The sequence below is a fragment of the Salmo salar genome, chromosome 09, assembly GCF_965601325.2.
Source record: "Salmo salar chromosome 09, fSalSal1, whole genome shotgun sequence".
Lineage (NCBI taxonomy): Eukaryota > Metazoa > Chordata > Actinopteri > Salmoniformes > Salmonidae > Salmo > Salmo salar.
The window spans coordinates 128,425,506-128,446,354 of NC_138299.1; the positions used below are offsets into that span (position 1 = coordinate 128,425,506).

The following is a 20,849-nucleotide window of genomic DNA, read 5'->3' on the forward strand; positions in this document are numbered from 1 at the left end:
AGAGAGAGAAAAAAGTTGGCATCCTTACCTCTGTGTGTGAAGCTGCCAGTCCCTAACCAGAGGATGTTTTATCTTGGCTTGCAGTGTGCCCGGACGGGTTTTACGGTCTTGACTGTGGCCAGATGTGCGAGTGCAGGAACGGTGCCCGCTGCCACCACATCACAGGAGCCTGCCTCTGCACCCCTGGCTGGTCGGGACCACACTGCATTCTGGGTAGGGTAGCCACATCATTAAAACGGGGTGTGAGGGAGCCTCTCTACCAGCCCATCACGGCATCCTCTCACCCTAAATACAATCTCCCATGTGTTTGAGAACAATTATCTTTTTAACGATACCCTGCCAATTCCTTTTTTAGGGATGCATAAGGGGTGGGAGGGGTGTAGGGGGGCTAGTAGGATGTCCCTCCAGCGTACATCGTTAATTGCATCAGATTCTGGATAAATAGATCCACGTTTTAGGACCATCAGTTTTACCCTCGGTACTGTCATGCAAAGTCTGTATTCACTGCTCTCTAAAGTCTTCATGCAGTTTTAATGGATCTAGTGAAATGCCCTCTTAAAGTTCAGACTATGTCATTCTCAATTCTTATTCGAGAGGGCCTGGTCTCCCCCAAGCATGTTTTGTGGTCCTGATTACCCGAAGCCAAGAGTCAGCTCAAACCCACTTGCGTAGCTTAATGACAAGTTGCTGTGGTTTGTTTCCCATCTCGCTCTCGTTACGCAAATGTAATTTAATTTCAGACATCGATCATTAGCGACTAGTTCAGATAGGTCAAATGAATGTGCTCTATATACAGACGCGCAAACGAATGGATTTGGCCATATCTCAAGCAAGAAATACAAGACAAGTACGTTGAAGCCATATCTCTCCATAGATCAGATATGTTTCTGCTTTAGTCAACCGCTCCATCGTGTCCCTTGTCAGTCTTGAATGACACAAGGAATTGGCTAAACCACATACAGATGTAGGATCTTAATTTGAGCCAGTTTGCTACAGCAGGAAAATAAACCTGCAGCAAGAGGACATGTGAATTATTATGTGGATTATAATTAAAAAAATTGTAAGGGGTGATACATTTTTCTTACGGGAATGTCAAGTCTGAAATTTCAAAATTGGAAATGACCAACTTCAGAAGACTTTTTAAACCTCAAATACACAAAGTTTTAAATTTGATCACCCTGTTGCAGGATTACGTTCCTGCAATGCAGGACATTTAAAACCTGTAGTGTGTTTGAGGTTTAAAAAGGCTTCTGAACTTTGTATTTTCCACTTTTGAAATTTCAGACTTGACATTCCCTTAAGAAAAATGTATCACCCCTTACAAAAATGTCTATTAATTATAATCCACATAATAATTCACATTTCCTGTTGCTACTGGATTATTTTCCTGCTGTAGCAAACTGGCTCAAATTAAGATCCTACATCTGTATATCTGTGTCCAGACTTCCAGTAGAGCTGACCACTTCAGGTTGAGTGCTAATGTATAAAATGCTGACTTTTATTTAAGTGTATGACTGTGTATCCTGTCCTGTGTGGGAGGCAGCCTGCCCTGAGGGTGGTTTTGGGAAGAACTGCAGCCGGAGCTGTGAGTGTCAGAACGGGGCCACCTGTGACCACGTCAGCGGCCGCTGCAGCTGTGGAGCCGGATGGACCGGAGCCAGCTGCCAAGAGGGTGAGTGGCTCATCGGTCAACCCAGTATAGGGACCAGTCTGACCTTAAACTAACCTTAAACTAACCTTAAACTAACACAGCACATCAGGAGCTCTGCATGGAACTGAAATCTCTCTTCTACCAGAATATCTTTAGGTAAAACATTCCTTAAAACAGCAAGTGATAGGGGATTAATATTGATCTATTCCAATTACGATGAAATATCACAACAGTCGAGTGAGTGTATGAATACATTAATTGTACGTGTTTGGTCTGCGTAAGTTGTTTTCGAACATAAACTCAGTGCAGCCTAACTGAATCCTCATCCTCATTTATATCTGTCTGAATTGTATTGAACAATGACATCCTCTGATTAAATGTATTTTGTGTGTGTTTGTGTTTGTGTGTGTACTTCTGTGTTCAGCCTGTCCTGCTGGGAGGTATGGAGAGGACTGTTCCCAGATGTGTCTGTGCCAGCATGGAGGCTTCTGTGACAGCGTGACTGGCCAGTGTTCCTGCCCCAGAGGGTGGACCGGAGCAGCCTGCGAGCTGGGTGAGTCCACCCCTCTGTCCCTGGAGGTGAAATCAACCAGAGGATTTAGGGCGTTCATAGCTGTACTCACCTTGGTCCAAATCTAACCTGGGATCGAATTCTTGTGCAAATCTCCCATTGACATAAATGCATGATTTACTAGAAAGCCCGAGTCAGTAACATGGATTCCTGGTTAGGATTTAGCTCATTGTGTGGTGGATATATTGTGTGATCTGAGGCCTCTGTTCTCTGCCTCTCCTAGACTGTGGGGAGGGGTCCTATGGAGAGGGGTGCACACAAACCTGCAGCTGTCAGAACGGAGGGGCGTGTGACAGAGTGACTGGGGGGTGTAGCTGTCCCTCTGGCTGGACTGGAGAGCACTGTCAGACAGGTGACCTGTGACATCACTGCTTCCAAATGCAAGAAGTTCATCCCAATAGTTTAGACTGGCTTCCTCCCTCATCTCTTTGGATAGGTGAAAGCAATCTGTCAGAAGCCAACATCGAGATATGCATTCTGCTACCCTGTTCAGTGTTGATGAAGGACAGGAGTTGAGGAAAGAAAGCCAATAATGACTATGAGATAAACCCAAATGCATATTTCCTCCTCCTTTCCTGTTTCTGTCTTTAAAGGAGAGAGCAGTTGGGTCATGTTCTGAAGGGAGAAAACGTTTTGAAATGTAGTTAAATGGGAAAGTCCTACCTGTACTTTTCAAATAAGAACACAGATGTTCATTTTCAGACCCTTTCTAAACCCTACGTTGTGGCCTACTGAACACCACCCATGTGTCTGTGCTGCAGCCTGCCCAGACGGTCTCCATGGAAAAGGGTGTGAGCAGAGGTGTCAGTGCGACCACGGGACAAGCTGCCACCATGTGACAGGCAGGTGTGAATGTCACCCAGGATGGAGAGGGGCCCAGTGCGACAAACGTGAGTGTCGGAGCCAGAAAGGGCCCCTTTGGAAACAACACATTATCAAATCATACATACTTAAGTTATACTATGAGAGGTCAATTACTGTAGAAAACAATTGACATTGGTTTTTAAAATCCATCCATGTTTTATTTGAATGCATACCTGGGACTGAGATAGATACATTCAGGTTGAGGTTAAATCATTAATTGTCATTATAAGGAGTGTTCATCTTTATTTAAACGAGGCAGTTATACACACAACAACAATTGTCACTGTTTAAAGTGAATATACATTAGTTAGTGATGAATGTGTGTCTGGTGTGCCCCAGCCTGCTTGCCTGGGGTCTACGGTGCTTCCTGTGCCCAGCGGTGCCAGTGTCAGTCTGGGGTGTCCTGCCACCACGTTGCTGGGACATGTGGCTGCCCTGCTGGTCTCACTGGGAACGGCTGTGAGGAGAGTAAGATCACATCACTACCTTCTCACCACCTCTCTTTAAACACACACACACCCCACACACACACCCCTCACACACCCCACACACACCCCAAACACACACCCCACACACACACCCCACACACACACCCCCCACACACCCCCACACACACACCCCACACACACACCCCACACACACACCCCACACACACACACCCCACACACACCCCACACACACCCCACACACACACCCCACACACACCCCACACACACCCCACACACACCCCAAACACACCCCACACACACACCCGAACACACCCCACACACACACCCCACACACACACCCCACACACACCCCACACACACCCCACACACACACCCCACACACACACCCCTCACACACCCCCCACACACACCCCAAACACACCCCTCACACACCACACACACACACCCCACTCACACCCCAAACACACCCCTCACACACCACACACACACACCCCACACACACACCCCAAACACACCCCTCAAACCCCACACACACACACCCCACACCCCACACACACAAACCCCACACCCCACACACACCCCAAACACACCCCACACACACACCCCACACACACACCCCCCACACACACCCCACACACACACCCCACACACACCCCACACACACACCCCACACACACACCCCTCACACACACACACACACCCCACACACCCCAAACACACCCCACACACACACACCCCACACACACACCCCACTCACACCCCACACCACCCCCCTCCTCTCTCCTCTCCCCCCACTCCCTCCTTTCTCTCACACACTCAGCAGACATCTGATAAACGTTACACTCGGGTTGCCAAGTTAAACAGGAGACATTGTTTTTGTCTCCTGGGTGGATAAGGGCTTTTGGAAGGCAGACTTGCATAATGACAGCGCTGTAATTGCCTCTTTAGTCTGGAGTCGTTTCTTATCTGTCCTACACGCTGCCTCAGTAAGTGCTGTGGTTTCAGGGAGAGAAAAAACATGTTTGTTTCATAGATTTATCTTCCCCTGTGTGACTATGTGAGTGTCTGTGAACTACTGCATTGTCTGAGTGTGACTGGGTATTTGAATGTGAGTGAGTGCTTACATTTTATTATGTCTGCATAGAGATTGGGTTTAGAAATGAATGTACAAGCATACACCATGTTGCAATGTAAACCAGATCATGTTGAGTGTTTTAGTGTGTGCGTGCGCGCGCATGCGTGCCTCTATGTCCATCTCCTCCCGTCCTTATTGTACATGCTTGTGTCTCCTGCAGCGTGTCCATCAGGTGTGTTCGGGCTGAACTGTAGCCAGGTGTGCCAGTGTTCTGGGGACCATGAGCAGTGTCACCCTGTCACTGGAAGGTGTACCTGTCTGCCTGGTTACTACGGCAACCGCTGTGAACTCAGTAAGTAGTGACTACTGTTGGGTAGTCTACTGCTGTGAAATGATTGTGTGGCATCAACAATGGAATCGCAGTGCACTATACGAAGAATGAGTTTGAATAAGTGTACTGTCTGTCTTTGTCTGTCTCTGTCTCTGCCTTTCTCACTTTCTCACTTTCTCTCTCTCTCTCTCTCTCTCTCTCTCTCTCTCTCTCTCTCTCTCTCTCTCTCTCTCTGTTTCTCCGTGCAGGACAGGCTAAACATGGCCCCGGGTTAATTTTGTTTGTTGTAACCGTAAACTCTGATTTCTGATTCTTTGGTATTCTGGTCCATTATTATAGTATTTTCAAAAAGTCTAAATAAAAATGCCAAAAAGTTCATACAAATGTATATTTTCGTTAGTTTATCATACTCACTACATTGAAACACATAATTTAAAAGCCCATTTCATAAAGAATGTTACAAACTGGAGTTTACCTACTTTGAAGAGATGGTGATTGGGTCTAAAATCGGTATTCAAAAGTCAGTGTCTTTGTCTTTAACTGCCATTTCCTGAAAGTCAGACAACACAATTTTGGGTTATCCTTAGACATAATCTCCAGACTTATACAGTGCCTTCAGAAAGTATTTACACCCCTTGACTTTTTCCACATTTTGTTGTGTTACACAAGGTGGGATTAAAGCTAACAAAACTACCTTGCTAACTAGCTGGCTGGCTCACTCGGTCGCAAGACTTGCCAAGTTAGCTGCATTGTTGTTTGCATGCGATTGGCTGTGGTCTTGAGGGTGACACCCAGCTGGAAGACAGTGTTACCTATCGGGCATTGTTCAGGGCTTAAATGCCCCACAAGGGTTTAGATGCCCCACAAACTCTTAGCTCAAGATAAGGGACATTTAGCTTGTTAACATTTAAAATGATAAACTGATAATGAGCTCCAAACACAAATGAAAGCATGATGTTAGCGTAAAATGTACCATCCCATAGTGTTTCAATCAATAAAAATTTGACTTTTCCCACATTTTGTGGAAAAGGTGGGATTAAAATGGATTTAATTGTCATTTTTTTGTCAACGATCGACACAAAATAATCTAAGTGGAAGAAACACTTCTACATTTAAAAACAAATTATGAAAATAAAACACTATTATATCTTGATTACATAAGTATTCAACATAAGTATTCAATACATGTTAGAATCACCTTTGGCAGTGATTACAGCTGTGAGTCTTTCTGGGTAAGTCTTTAAGTCCTAGATTGTACAAAATTTGCACATAATTTTTTTTTTAATTCTTCAAGCTCTGTCAATTTGGTTGTTGATCATTGCTAGCCAGCCATTTTCAAGTCTTGCAATAGATTTTCAAGCCGATTTTCGTCAAAACTGTAACTAGGCCGCTCAAGAACATTCAATTTTGTCTTAGTAAGCAACTCCAGTGTATATTTGGCCTTGTGTTTGAGGTTATTGTCCTGCTGAAAGGTGAATTTGTCTCCCAATGTCTGTTGGAAAGCAGACTGAACCAGGTTTTCCTCCAGGAATTTGCCTGTGCTTAGCTCTATTCCATTTATTTTTATCAACAACAAAAAACTCCCTAGTCCTTGTCAATGACAAGCATACCCATAACATGATGCAGCCAGTGATGTGTTGAGTTGGTTTGCCCTATACATAATGCTTTATATTCAGGACATAAAGTTGTTGTTTTTTTCAAATTGTTTGCAGTTTGAATTTTAGTGCCTTATTGCAAACACAATGCATGTTTTGGAATATTGTTATTCTGTACAGGCTTCTGCTTTTCACTCTGTCATTTAGGTTAGTATTGTGGAGTAACTACAATGATGTTGATCCATCCTCATAGCCATAGCCATTAAACTCTATAACTGTTTTAAAGTCACCATTGGCCTCATGGTGAAATCCCTGAGTAATTTCCTTCTTCTCCAGCAACTGAGTTAGGAAGGACACCTGTTTCTTTGTAGTGGCTGGGTGTATTTATACACTATCCAAAGTGTAATTAATAACTTTACCATGTTCAAAGCGTTAAGCAAATTTTTTCTCCTGAACTTATTTAGGCTTGCTATAACAAAGGGGTTGAATACTTATTGACCAGTGACATTTTTTTTCTCTCAATTTAATCAATTTTAAATTCAAGCTGAAACACAACAAAATGTGGAAAAAGTCAAGGGGTGTGAATACTTTCTGAAGGCACTGTCATGTTGTCAATTTTTTATTCTAGATGACACATAAAAAATATGGTGGCGGGAATGGGCTTCCATAGTTTTACGTGGCTCAGTGCAGCCGGCAGCTACTGCGACAATTTCAGAATATAACATGCTGTAAAAACTCAATAAAACAAGTCTCAAATATAAGGGAAATGTCTATACATTTCAGCTCTTTCAAAAACATTGCTCTGCTATTACCGTATATAGTGTAGTGTGTTGAGCTCAACAAGAACATTCTATTTACACTGCCCTGCTCGGTGGGGGGCAACTTTTGGGTGAATGACGTACGAGACCTCCGAGAACCTCTTGAGAACCTCTCGAAAATGTCCCTTTGCTATCCTCAATGTGAAAACGGCCTATGTCTTTCTTTCTTTCTCTCTCTCCCTACCTCAGAGTGTCGTGAGGGATCATATGGGTCAAACTGCAAGGCCAGATGTAAGTGCAGCAATGGCGGTCGCTGTGACACTAAGACAGGGACCTGTGAGTGCCGACCTGGCTTCCTAGGAGCTGACTGCAGCACTGGTAAGTCTGCAGCATACCTGTCATGGGTGAAAATGAGCAGTTTTTGAAAAGTCATCTTCTGACTATGAATCAGAGTCTTCAATATAGAATAAAGGTATACAGAGTGTTCTGCTAGGAATCAGTCCGAAGACTGTTGGGATTAGACATGATTAGACAGATGAACGCGAGGGCTCCGTCACGCCGCTTTCACTTGTTGAGTCATTCCTAATCAGTGATTACTTTAAGGAAGGGAGGAAGAAAAGAAGCTGCACTTTTAAATCCTTTGAATGGTGCCTTCATGTCTTCCTTCGTACTGCCAGGTTGTCCGGCGGGGCGCTATGGGAAGGACTGTGCCCATCTGTGTTCCTGTGGGGAGGGAGGGCAGTGCCATCCTGTGACTGGGAGGTGTATCTGTGCCCCAGGTAAAATCGGACAGTCCTGCCAGCAAGGTAATAATGACTTTTACCTCACAACTAGCCTTGTGTCTATGGGCCATTGAGTATGTGAAGAGCAGTTTTGGGGTAAATGTAAATGTAAATGTTTGTAGCAGGCTATGAACTCATCAAGAACACAGAGTCTGATTGGAAACTGGGAATCCACCACAGGAGGTTGGTGGCACCTTCATTGGGGAGGACGGGCTCGTAGTAATGGCTGGAGCGGAATAAGTGGAATGGTATCAAAAACATCAAACACATGGAAACCATGCCATTCCATTGGCTCCGTTCCATCCATTATTATGAGCCTTCCTCCCTTCGGCAGCCTCCTGTGGAATCCACCCAACCAACCAACCAACCAACCAAATTAGCTTTCAATGTGTATTTAGTTAACAAATTCTCCATATCAATGATCAGAGGCTCTTATTCTTCTGGAGAACAGAAGCAGGGTTATTGAGTTTTCCTAATCTCGCCGTTTATCAGCAGTTCCACTGGGGTGCAAACGGGAGTTTCCATCCATTCCAGATGATGGTGTTCATAAGCGCTCTGCTCTCCTAGTGAGCACCATACGTTTGTGGACGTGCCACTGCTTATGTTCCTGTGTTGAATGTTTACAGAGACCTATAAGTAGCTCGTTTTCCATGTTCCGTGTCGATGGCGTTGGCAAAAAAACAAATAAATAAACAGGGGAATCAAAGTGATTCGCTTATTGTTTTCCCAATCTAAATTACCCAGAGAAACATGATTATTCTTTTATATCGCTGCCAAATGAGACCACTTTGCCATCTTGCTAATTAACTGCTGCTTAAATAAACTTGTGTGTGTGTTTGTGAGTGAGTGTGTGTGTCGGTGTGTAGTGTGTGTGTTTAACTGTGTGGTGGGCTCACTGCTGGCTGGGTAGCTAAAGAACAGAACTACATGTAATGCTGGCCTTGGTAGTGATGTGATGATGATGATGATGATGATTACTGTCTAAAGCCTTGCTGTTCCTCCAGCTTGCCCTAGGGGGCGCTATGGCCTGCAGTGCAGGAACACGTGTGTGTGTCAGAACGGAGCGCTGTGTGAGCCCAGGGACGGGACTTGCAGGTGTGGGCTGGGCTGGACAGGACCACGCTGTGAGACAGGTAACCTCAGGATGACATCAACACAACATCAGGATAACGTTAGTATAACGTCAGGCAGGGCAAAGGGTCAGCTGAGTTTAATTGTGTTTCAGTACTACATTAGTTTAACTGCCTGTTCTTGAAGTTGCTTAGTTTTTTTACTCTGTTTGTTACAACATTGAAACAATGTTAGATGACCCAACAGCCATGACAAAACAATGAAGACTTGTGTTATTTTGAATAGTAGCTACCAGCAGTCTCTGTGAGCACAGTAACTTCCCATATCCCTGGCTTACAGTGTGTCTCTATGTTTATATTAGGTAATTCCACTGTTATGTGTACAGTATCAGTTACAGGTCAGAGGAGGCTGCTGAGGGGAGGACGGCTCATAATAATGTCTGGAATGGAGTGAATGGAATGGCATCAAACACATGGAAACCACATACCATTCTATTGATTCCGTTCCAGCCATTACTCTGAGCCCATCCTCCCCAATTAAGGTGCCACCAGCCGCCTGTGGTAAAAGTACATACAGAAGGAATGTTTGTTGTGAGTGTTGTTGTTGTTACTGTATGTCTCTACCATATGTCTGTGTTTCCAGTGTGTGTCCAGGGGAAGTACGGACCAGACTGTGCACTGGATTGTTCCTGCCAGAACAACGGGACATGTGACCGCTTCACTGGCTGTTGCAGCTGCACGGCCGGACACTACGGACACTCCTGTGAACACCGTACGTTGTTTTTTTTAAATGATGGTTAGGGCAAGGAGTTTTTCCTCACCATGTGACCTGTCCAGGAAAAACTCCTGGCCCTATATTTCTAATGAAGGAGGAGGTGGGTTGTGTTCATGTGGGCACACAATGTTTAACATTTCCAACAAAAAAGGAAAATGAGAGTTTCTTATTGTTAGTCCCTTCTTGTTTCAATCTGTTTTCTAACATTTGGTGTAAATGAACATGATTGTGATGATTGGTTGCGCTCTTGTATGAGAAACTAACAACAAATCTTTTTCCTGTGTTATCATCCTGTCCCCAGGGTGTCCCTCTGGATTCTTCGGACAGAACTGTGCCCGTCCGTGTGACTGCCGGGCGGGACAGACATGTGATCATGCGACAGGCCGGTGTGTGTGTCCGCCTGGCTACCGTGGCTCCCTGTGTCAGAGACGTGAGTACTGGATGACAGAGGGGAAGATCACACAATCTGATTCACACTCTGTTCTCATATAGAGACAGGAGGGTCAGCACTTCAGTTCTCTTTAATAACAGGAAAGCCATACGTTTGGGTATTACAAACATACTGTACATATGCATTTGTGATGCCATTTTTTTGTAGTGGGTGTGTGTGTGTGCATGTCTATGAAAACGATAGAGAGAGAGTGCATACAGTATGAATACGAGCATGTGTAGGCACTTCTCTGTGAGCAGGCAGATAGGCAGGCAGACGTGGTTATTTGATGAGATACAGGTGTTTCCAGGCAGCCACAGCGGAGACAGACTGTTTAATGCATTCCTGTTGCATCTCTGTGGCCTCCTCCCTCCTGCCTCCTGTCTCCTGCCTCCTGTCTCCTGTCTCCTGCCTGCTCTGGGTTCCTCAGCTCAGTGTGAGGGCCTATATGCCCACTTCAGCCCCAGCAGGAGAGCACTGAGTACTGCAGAGCAGCTGCAAGACAGCCATATAGTTTACCCTCTATAATGAAGTAATAAAGACAGACCTGTGTGTGTGTGTGTGTGTGTGTGTGTGTGTGTGTGTGTGTGTGTGTGTGTGTGTGTGTGTGTGTGTCACTGTGTCTGTCTGTCCCAGGGTGCGAGGCTGGCCGGTTTGGGGAGGGCTGTCAGCAGTCATGTGACTGTGTTGGGGGGGCCCCCTGTCATCCAGCCATGGGACAGTGTTTCTGCCCCCCAGGGAAGACTGGACAGAGATGTGAAAAAGGTACGACCTCCTCTACCCTGCAACAGCGCTCTATCTCTTGCAGTACGGCATCTTAGGTATGCCTTTAAAACTGAGAGATACAGATTTGTACTGTTTTGTGCATGTTAAATGTGCAACCAGAGGGAAAAAAACTCTAGACCACCTTTACTCCACACACAGAGGCGCGTACAAAGCTCTCCCTCGCCCTCCATTTGGCAAATCTGACCATAATTCTATCCTCCAGATTCCTGCTTACAAGCACAAATTAAAGCAGGAAGCACCAGTGACTCGGTCAATAAGAAAGTGGTCAGATGAAGCAGATGCTAAACTACAGGACTGTTTTGCTAGCATAGACTGGAATATGTTCCGGGATTCTTCCGATGGCATTGAGGAGTACACCACATCAGTCACTGGCTTCATCAATAAGTGCATCGATGACGTCAACCCCACAGTGACTGTATGTACATACCTCAACCAGAAGCCATGGATTACAGGTAACATCCGCACTGAGCTAAAGGGTAGAGCTGCCGCTTTCAAGGAGTGTTTATAACCAGGAAGTTTATAAGAAATCCCTGTTCCGGACGACAGTTTGATCACGCTCTCCGCAGCCGATGTGAGTAAGACCTTTAAACAGGTCAACATTCACAGATGTTTCGTTTGGGACGGATTACCAGGACGTGTACTCTGAGCATGCGCTGACCAACTTGCAAGTGTCTTCACTGACATTTTCAATCTCTCCCTGTCTGAGACTGTAATTCCAACATGTTTCAAGCAGACCACCACAGTCCCTGCTCCCAAGAACACTAAGGTAACCTGCCTAAATGACTACCAACCCGTAGCACTCACGTCTGTTGCCATGAAATGCTTTGAAAGTCTGGTCATGGCCCACATCAACACCATTATACCAGAAACCCTAGACCCACTCCAATTTGCATACCTCCCTAACAGATCCACAGATGATGCTATCTCTATTGCACTCCACACTGCCCTTTCACACCTGGATAAATGGAACACCTATGTAAGAATGCTATTCATTGACTACAGCTGAGCGTTCAACACCATAGTGCCCTCAAAGTTCATCACTAAGCTAAGGACCCTGGGACTAAATACCTCACTCTGCAACTGGATCCTGGACTTCCTGACGGGCCGCCTCCAAGTGGCAAGGGTAGGTAACAACACATCCGCCACGCTGATCTTCAACACGGGAGCCCCTCAGGGGTGCGTGCTTAGTCCCCTCCTGTACTCCCTGTTTCTCATGACTGCATGGCCAGGCATGACTCCAACACCATCATTAAGTTTGCCGATGACATAACAGTGGTAGGCGTGATCACCGACAACGATGAGACAACCTATAGGGAGGAAGTCAGAGACAACAACCTCTCCCTCAATGTGAGCAAGACAAAGGAGCTGATCATGGACTATAGGAAAAGGAGGGCCGAACAGGCCCCCAATAACATCTACGGGGCTGAAGTGGAGCGGGTCGAGAGTTTCAAGTTCCTTGGTTTCCACATCACCAACGAGCTAACATGGTCCAAGCACACCAAGACAGTCGTGAAGAGGGCACGACAAACCTATTCCCCCTCTGGAGACTGGCATGGGTCCTCAGATCCTCAAAAGGTTCTACAGCTGCACCATTGAGAGCATACTGACTGGTTGCATCACCGCCTGGTATGGCAACTGCATGGCCTCCGACCGCAAGGCACTACAAAGGGTAGTGCGTACGGCCCAGTACATCACTGGGGACAAGCTTCCTACCAACCAGGACCTCTATACCAGGCGTTGTCAGAGGAAGGCCCTAAAAATGGACAAAGACTCCAGCCACCCAAGTCATAGACTGTTCTCTCTGCTACCACACAGCAACCAGTACCGGAGCGCCAAGTCTAGGTCCAAGAGGCTTCTAAACAGCTTCTACCCCCAAGCTATAAGACTCCTGAACATCTAATCAAATGGCTACCCAGACTACTTGCATTGCCCCCCCCCCCCTACCCTGCTGCTACTCTCTGTTATTATCTATGCATAGTCACTTTAATAACATGTACATATTACCTCAATTACCTCAACTAACCGATGCCTCCGCACATCGACTCTGTACAGGTAACCCCCTGTATATAGCCTCGCTATTGTTATTTTACTGCTGCTCTTTCATTATTTCTTACTTTTATTTCTTACTTTTTTGAGGTATTTTCTTAAAACTGCATTGTTGGTTAAGTGCTTGTAAGTAAGCATGTCACTAAGGTCTACTCCTGTTGTATTCGGCACATGTGACAAATACGATTTGATTTGATTTGATTATATGCCTATACCTAATAGAAAAATTACTAGTCATTTACTGTATTTAAATCTGCCATTTTATTTTTTGTGTGCTGTCTCCCTCCATCTTTTTCTCGTCGTGTCGGTCTTTCTTCTGCCACTCTTTCCACTCTTTTCTGTCATTCTTTCTCTCTCTCCGTCTCGCCTGTCTGTCCGTCAGACTGTAGAAGAGATCGTTTTGGTCCGGACTGCTCCCTGCAGTGCCAGTGTTCCCATCAGGCCCAGTGTGACGCTCGTAATGGTCGCTGCCTGTGTCCTGTTACCTGGCTGGGCCCCACATGCACAGAAGGTACTGTATACACGCACAAACACACATGCATGGAAACACAAACACACATGCATGCATGCAAACACAAACACAAACACATGCGTACACACAAACACACAGCCACACACACACACGCAAACACAAATGCAAACACACACACGCACACACCTCACACACACATTGCCCTGATGAGTGAGTGATACCTACCGCCCATCACAGCAGACACCAAGGACCAGAGCTGTAAAGCTGAACCAGGTTTTCATGAAATAGTGCGTTGGTAAGTGTGTTAGCCTCAGGCCTTCAGCTCTGTGTGTCTCCCTGTCTCCCTCAATAGCCACTCCGGCCTCTGACAGTTATTTTAATCCACACCCAGAGGGGTGTCTGGCTTGAAGCTGTCTCGGTTTCCCTCACAAGCCCAGTTTACGGGAGATCGTCCAGATCGACCAGAAAACACCCTAGCACACCAGCAACTCCCTGAACGCCAAAGAACATTTGCTTTTGATTTCTAGAAGGTGCCAAATGTATTTTTGTCTGCCTCTTCCCTCTTTTCAGGACTACTAGAGACTGCAGAGGTCCCAGTGTTGGGCTTCTCTCCCTCCCTGAAGAAGCCGTCTGGTCTCTCCCACTCGTAGCGCTGCTGGAGGCCCCACATCCCAAACTAGACGTCCCAAATACCCCCGCCAGACGTCTCAAACACTGAACACTCAGCAAGGTTCCCTAAATATGCAATCAGGGATCCTAGGGAGTCAAGGGAAGGCTGTGAACAGTTGGACAGATGGATAGATGGACAGAGGTATACAGCCAGAAGATGATTCAGGTCTGGACCAGACACACAAGGCAATGTATTCTTATGACTACACCTGTATTCTGCACATTTGGTTGAGAAATGTGCGGTGGCTTTTTGAGAGCCTGCAGAAAGGTGCAGAATGCCGGTTTAGTTAGAGAGAGAGAGCAGGCTACATACACAAGGACCTGGAACATTGATGTGCTGCTGGGCGGTGGACATTGGAAATGTCACCTGAGCTCTATTGTGCTTCCTGCCTGATTGTCTCAGGACTGGACCCCTGCCCCAAGTCAACTGTTCTAGCCTGTCATTAACCACAGCTCAAACTCTTCCTGTACATTCACAACGTCTCCGTCCTCACCCCAATGCAGCTTTGGGCAGCCTAGTACAGGGGTGGGCACCACGGTGCTGGAGGGGCACAGTGTGTGCAGACCATCACTATCACACATGATTCATAAAGACCATGATTAGATGATTAGTGGAATCAGGTGTGTTAGAGCTGGGCTGGAACAAAAGCCTGCAGCCTCCTATTGCTTACCCGTGGCCTAGCCTCAGAGTCATTGGTCAGACTGACATGGGAGCAACAGCCATCACTCCCAAAGTGTCCACTGGTACTGTCTCTCCGTTGAGCGGCGCTCTGTCATGCTATCATATCATATACAGTGAGACTATTTTGTGTTGTATTTTACTGGTTTCTTTTGACAGTGTGTGCCTGATTGCTTGTCATAAAGTGTTAATATATTTAGAAATTGCTTTTGATTGTTTGTTTGATTTGATAAGATCACTTACTGTACTGTCAGATCAGGAAAGTCACATATCAATTCATTACTGCTGTTACTGCCTGTTACTGTAAGTGTATCAGTTCAATGACACTATGACCTATAGAAGTTTTAGCCAAGTAATCAGTATATTTTCATGTAGAAGGGTTTTTAGAATATTACAAAGCATTTGAACTGTACATCAGGATACTGCCATTCATACCACTCATAACATGTACGGTACTATGTGCCTGATGGCAGGCTATATGTAAATGGTGCTGTTTTGATACATCTTGAATTTCTATCAAATTCTCTTTTTACTAAATGTGGTACATCTGTCTGTTATTTCTGTCCCTAATATTGCATCACCACATTTAGGAGAGAGGCCATTTTATTTGAGAGCAGTGTAGCATGGTATTGGGTCCTCTGCCTGGGAGCTTAGAGAAAGGCCTGTCAGTGGGGCATGGGGGGGTAGGAATGGGGGAGAGTAGAGGGGGTCCGAGATGGCCTGTCACAGAGCAGTGATGGAGGATTGGAGACCAGGGAGCACAGGCTCTCCACAGATCAGCCAGGGAGGTCAAGAGGTGAGCAATGAGCCAGACCGTTACCTGGTACGAAACCTGTCAGAAAGTGTGTGTGTGTGTGTGGGGGGGGGGGGGGGGGCACCTGAGCGTAGCAGAGGTGGAGGGGAGGGGAGGAGTGGGTGGCTGGGACGTCCATCTGTCCCCCAGGCATTTCTCAAGTGCAGTGGAGCGTCTCCAGCATCCACCGCCGGGCAGGTGTCTGGACCAGGCGTGGACCAGGCAGCCCACATCGGCCGCCTCCGTCCCCGGGTGAGTGATGTGCAAGCTGGGCCGCGAGCGCAAGACCGAGCCCCTGGCTGATGGATGGGGGGCTGCTCGGCCTGGACCCGTGTTGTGACAAGCAACAGATGTTCTCCAATAATGTTTATCAGCCGGGCCTTCATCTTCAGATGACACACACCTGTTTCCAGTCAAACAGCCCCAAAGAGGCCATCCATTCTCCCAGACCTGGGTGGCCACAGAGGGCTCTATTCCCAGCCCTTATCCACCTCCCCATCTTTAATACCCAACCCTTTCCATCACACAGCTCCCTCCTCATCTCTAATCCACCTCTCAACCCCAGTCCCCCCTGAGCAACCCTCCATCCCCAGCCCTAATCCCGTATTTTATCCATCCTCCTCAACCCTAATCCCATATTTTATCCACCTTTTCCTTCCCATCGCTAAAGGGCTCCTTGCACATCATTGATCTACCTCTCACCCCGGCCCCCACCTCTACAGGCCTCCAACCCTCCCCACCTCTCATCCCCCAACCCACCGTACTTCTACCCCTTCACTTCAGACCTACTGTAATCTCTCTGGTCTAGACAGAGGCTGTGCTGAGCTGTGCCAGGCCTGAACACAACACAGCACTGTGGTCATGGTGGGAGCAGGCAGAGTTTTCAGGGCCAAGTGAGGGTGATCAGAGCAGGAGCGGGTTAGGAGGAGGGTAGGCAGGAAACCGGCGATGAAATAGCCCGTTGCAAGGTAAGATCACATCTGGGTAATTTTTTGCTGTAATTAAGCGTACACTCTCTCGGCAAAGAGCGATTTCTATCACTTCGTTGTCTTACGTCGTGAAGATTACTAGCCTACTTCTCTCTCTCCCTCTGTGTTCAGTAAGATCTCACGAGGGCAAGTCATTTGAACTGGAACTGACAAAGCAAACGGCTCCGATAAAACACCAGGGGGAAATCATTTTAACGCGTCGTCCTGCGCCATTTGTTTGGTTGTTGCGTAGGAAAATAAATGTGAAATGCCAAGCCTGCTAAAAGATGGGTATCTAGGAACTCTCCCACACTCTGACTGTTAACACCAAGCAAGGGATGCAAAGGCTTCCTTTTGTTTACTCATCTGTTCTAGTCTGACAATGTGTGTAGTTTCCTTGAATTATTATCACAATAAACCCACAATATCTACTCCAACAACTGAATGTTCTCACTGTTGAATCAAGAAGGCCCTGTGATGATAATAAATCCTCATAAGTGTGAAAGTCTAGGGCACAATTCCGACTTAGAGAATGTGCCTTACGCGCGACTTTCCTACGCACTTCTCAGTAGTTGTCTTCTTCTTCTTCTTCTTCGGTGGGGTTTATCGGCGGTTGGCATCCAATTGCCGCCACGTACGGTACTGGAGCTTGGGCCAGAGACGGGGAAACTAAATCCTACCTGCCCTCTTAAAAAATATAACAACATATTTGAGACTATATCTAATGAAGTTCTACTCAATATATTCTTTAAACTCATTTCCTGTATCCCCTTCTCGCTCATACTCTCCCACGATGATCCTCAACAGTGGGGCCCCTCAGGGGTGCATGCTTAGTCCCCTCCAATGCTCCCTGTTCACCAACGACTGCATGGCCAAGCACGACTCCAACAACATCATGAAGTTTGCTGACGAAACAACAGTGGTAGGCGTGATCATCGACAACGATAAGACAGCCTATAGGGAGGAAGTCAGAGACAACAACCTCTCCCTAAATGTGAGCAAGACAAAGGAGCTGATCGTGGACTATAGGAAAAGGAGGGCGGAACAGGCCCCCATTAACATCTACGGGGTTGAAGTGGAGCGGGTCGAGAGTTTCAAGTTCCTTGGTTTCCACATCACCAACGAACTATCATGGTCCAAACACACCAAGACAGTTGTGAAGAGGGCACAACAACACCTTTTCCCCCTCTGGAGACTGAAAAGATTTGGCATGGGTTCCCAGCTCCTCAAAAAGTTCTACAGCTGCACCATCGAGAGCATTCTGACCAGTTGCATCACCGCCTGGTATGGCAACTGCTCAGCATCCGACTGTAAGTGCGTACGGCCCAGTACATCACTGGGGCCAAACTTCCTGACATCCAGGACCTATATACTAGGCGGTGTCAGAGGAAGGCCCAAAAAATTGTCAAAGACTCCAGTCACCCAAGTCATAGACTGTTCTCTCTGCTACCACACGGCAAGCAGTACCGGAGCGCCAAGTCTAAGAGCAAAAGGCTCCTTAACAGCTTCTACCCCCAAGCCATAAGACTGCTGAACAATTAATTAAATGGCCAACCGGACTATTTACATTGACCCCAACCCCCCCCCCCCCCTTTGTTTTTACACTGCTGCAACTCGCTGTTTATTATCTATGCATAGTCACTTTACAAATTACTTCGACTAACCTGTACCCCCGCACATTGACTCTGTTCCGGTGCCCCCTGTATATAGCCTCGTTTTTGTCATGTAATTTTCTTGAACTGCATTGTTGGTTAAGTAAGTATTTCACAGTAAAGTTGTATTCGGCGCATGTGACAAATACAATTTAATTTGATTTGATACTAGGTCTCATCCTCTCTCTTTCCTTCTATACATACTCCACGGTCTCTGTTTCCTGGCAATAATCACACTTTCCTGTTGGATGCTTTCCTACCACATCTAAGGTCTTATTTAACTGGCTGTGTCCCACCCTTAATCTTGTAAAAATAGCCTACGCTCTTCTGTCCCTTACTGCTGTGCCCCCCTCCCTGACTTTCCTCTGTATTTGAAATAAATGCCTGCCCTTAGTGTCTCTATTCCACTGTTTCTGCCATCTCTGCACCATCACTGTCCATATCAGGCTTTTTGCCTCTGCCTTGCTCATTGAGACTATAACGTCAACATCCCCACTACTAAGTGCTTCTCAGTAGTTGGTATTCAGACTCACCTTACACAGGTACATAACAGGCTTTGCAGGCGTGGTTCCCTTGCACGCTGAACAATTGTAATTCAACTGCTGAAAACCCTCCCACTTGCTGGCCAGCAGATTTTCTCATGGAGTTTTCATTCAATCGGATTTGCAGTACATTTATCTTGAACTATCACTTAAATACGGTGTACCATTAATTTATATTTTGTCGACAGACTAGAATACATTGAGAGAAGGGTTCAGAAAGTAGGGATCAATAAAAGAATGCCATTAATGCATCTTCGTCTCTGTTTCAGCACCAACTGGTAGATAAAATAACACTCTGATCTTTCCAGTCTTGAATCATAGAGCCTCAAATGCTCTCAGAAGCGTTTGTGATTTATCTGGTTTAGTAGACGTATGGAGAGAGCTAAATCATAATGTCAGAGACTGTACTTTCTACTCTAGACCCCACAATTCATATTCTAGATTGGACCATTTTTTTATGCCCTCTACTTACATGCATGTTGTCCAGTCATGTGCTATTGGTTCTATAGTAATTTCTGACCATGCCCCAGTGCATATGGATATTGAAATTGGCAAAACAATCCCCATAACGAGATATTGGAGACTTAATATGTCTCTGCTTAAAAAGTCTGCTCTGTGAAAAAATATTAATTGTCACATTACTGGCTCAACAATCAACTCTCTCCTGTCTCAGCTGCACCTATCTGGGATGCTGCTAAAGCAACCATAAGGGGTCATATCATTTCCCAAGCCCCTCTGATCAAGAAGCTCAGGATGGAAAATAGGGAAAGGTTGGCGGCTGAAGTAAAGAATTTAGAACTTCTTCATAAACAACCTCAGACCCAGGAGAACTGGAATTCACTAGCTTGTGCTGAGGCCAAACTCAATTTAGAGCATACAAAACTTGTAAAAAAAAACGTTTTTTTACCAAGCAAAAATATGAGTTCGGTAACCGTCCAGGCCGTCTATTTGCACACCAATTAAAAAAGAACAGAATGAAAGATGTATTAAGTCTATATGGCTCCACATCTTATGATCCATTGCTTATCAATAATACGTTTTGCGACTTCTATACATCTCTTTATACTTCACAATGTACAAGATGGAACGACGAAATTACAAAATATCTGAATAAGATCATCTTGCCCACTATATCAGATGAGCATAGAAATAGACTAAATGCTCCCTTTACTCTTGAAGAGGTTTGGGAAACTATTAAGACAATGCCTTCTGGCAAGGAGGCTGCATCTGGATTAAGGGCAAGACGGCTTCTTGGCAGAGTTCTACAAGAAGTTCTGGCCTGAGATATGCCCTATCTTCATGCCTGCTCTAAATGATATGTTCGAAAGAGTCCTGGGGCCTCATTTATGAAAATGTTCTTAGATTTATTCTTGAACTTAGTCGTAAAATAATTTCCAACGGTGTGCTTACATTCGATTCATAAAAGATACTGAGCATAAAAAACTTGCTTACGCAGGTTCTAAGAAGCCCATTTGTAACTTATGCACCTGTGATCTCTAAATCTCTAATTAACTTCAAATTGACGGCACCTGAACGTGCCTTACAATCAGCGATTTCCCGTTATAGAATGCTAGCACAAATGAGGGTTTAGTCAGGAATAGCCACGAGCCAAAAGAGAAAAGCTAACTTTTTGGAAGACGAGATCACGGCGATGGTAGAGGAGATTGAAGACAGGCAACACGTATTATTCGGTGGACTAAATAGTGGGTTGACAAACAAAGCCAAACAGGTAGCTTGGGAGTGTGTCGCCGCTGCAGTGAACGAGGTGGGGCAGCAAGACAGAACTTTGTCTGATGTGAAAAATAAATGGTTTGACCTTAAACTGCAAGGGATAAAAAGAATAGCCGTACATAACCAGCAGGAAAATCACTTCCGTCAAGTCTAGACTCTG

At 45.8% G+C, this 20,849-nt stretch overlaps 1 protein-coding gene across 1 annotated transcript in view; it reads left to right on the forward strand.

Annotated features, from left to right (window-relative positions):
* LOC106612564 (uncharacterized) overlaps positions 1-15,540 on the forward strand; it is a 100,113-nt gene extending 84,573 nt beyond the window's left edge. Inside the window, exons 24-38 of the mRNA XM_014213832.3 lie at positions 85-213; positions 1,544-1,672; positions 2,076-2,204; positions 2,446-2,574; positions 2,984-3,112; positions 3,426-3,554; positions 4,831-4,962; positions 7,544-7,672; positions 7,972-8,100; positions 9,081-9,209; positions 9,790-9,918; positions 10,223-10,351; positions 10,988-11,116; positions 13,566-13,694; positions 14,226-15,540. Coding sequence (XP_014069307.3) covers positions 85-213; positions 1,544-1,672; positions 2,076-2,204; positions 2,446-2,574; positions 2,984-3,112; positions 3,426-3,554; positions 4,831-4,962; positions 7,544-7,672; positions 7,972-8,100; positions 9,081-9,209; positions 9,790-9,918; positions 10,223-10,351; positions 10,988-11,116; positions 13,566-13,694; positions 14,226-14,305 — 1,889 coding nt within the window. The 3' untranslated portion in view covers positions 14,306-15,540. The remainder of the gene's footprint in view (positions 1-84; positions 214-1,543; positions 1,673-2,075; positions 2,205-2,445; positions 2,575-2,983; positions 3,113-3,425; positions 3,555-4,830; positions 4,963-7,543; positions 7,673-7,971; positions 8,101-9,080; positions 9,210-9,789; positions 9,919-10,222; positions 10,352-10,987; positions 11,117-13,565; positions 13,695-14,225) is intronic.
* The last annotated feature ends 5,309 nt before the right edge of the window (positions 15,541-20,849 follow it).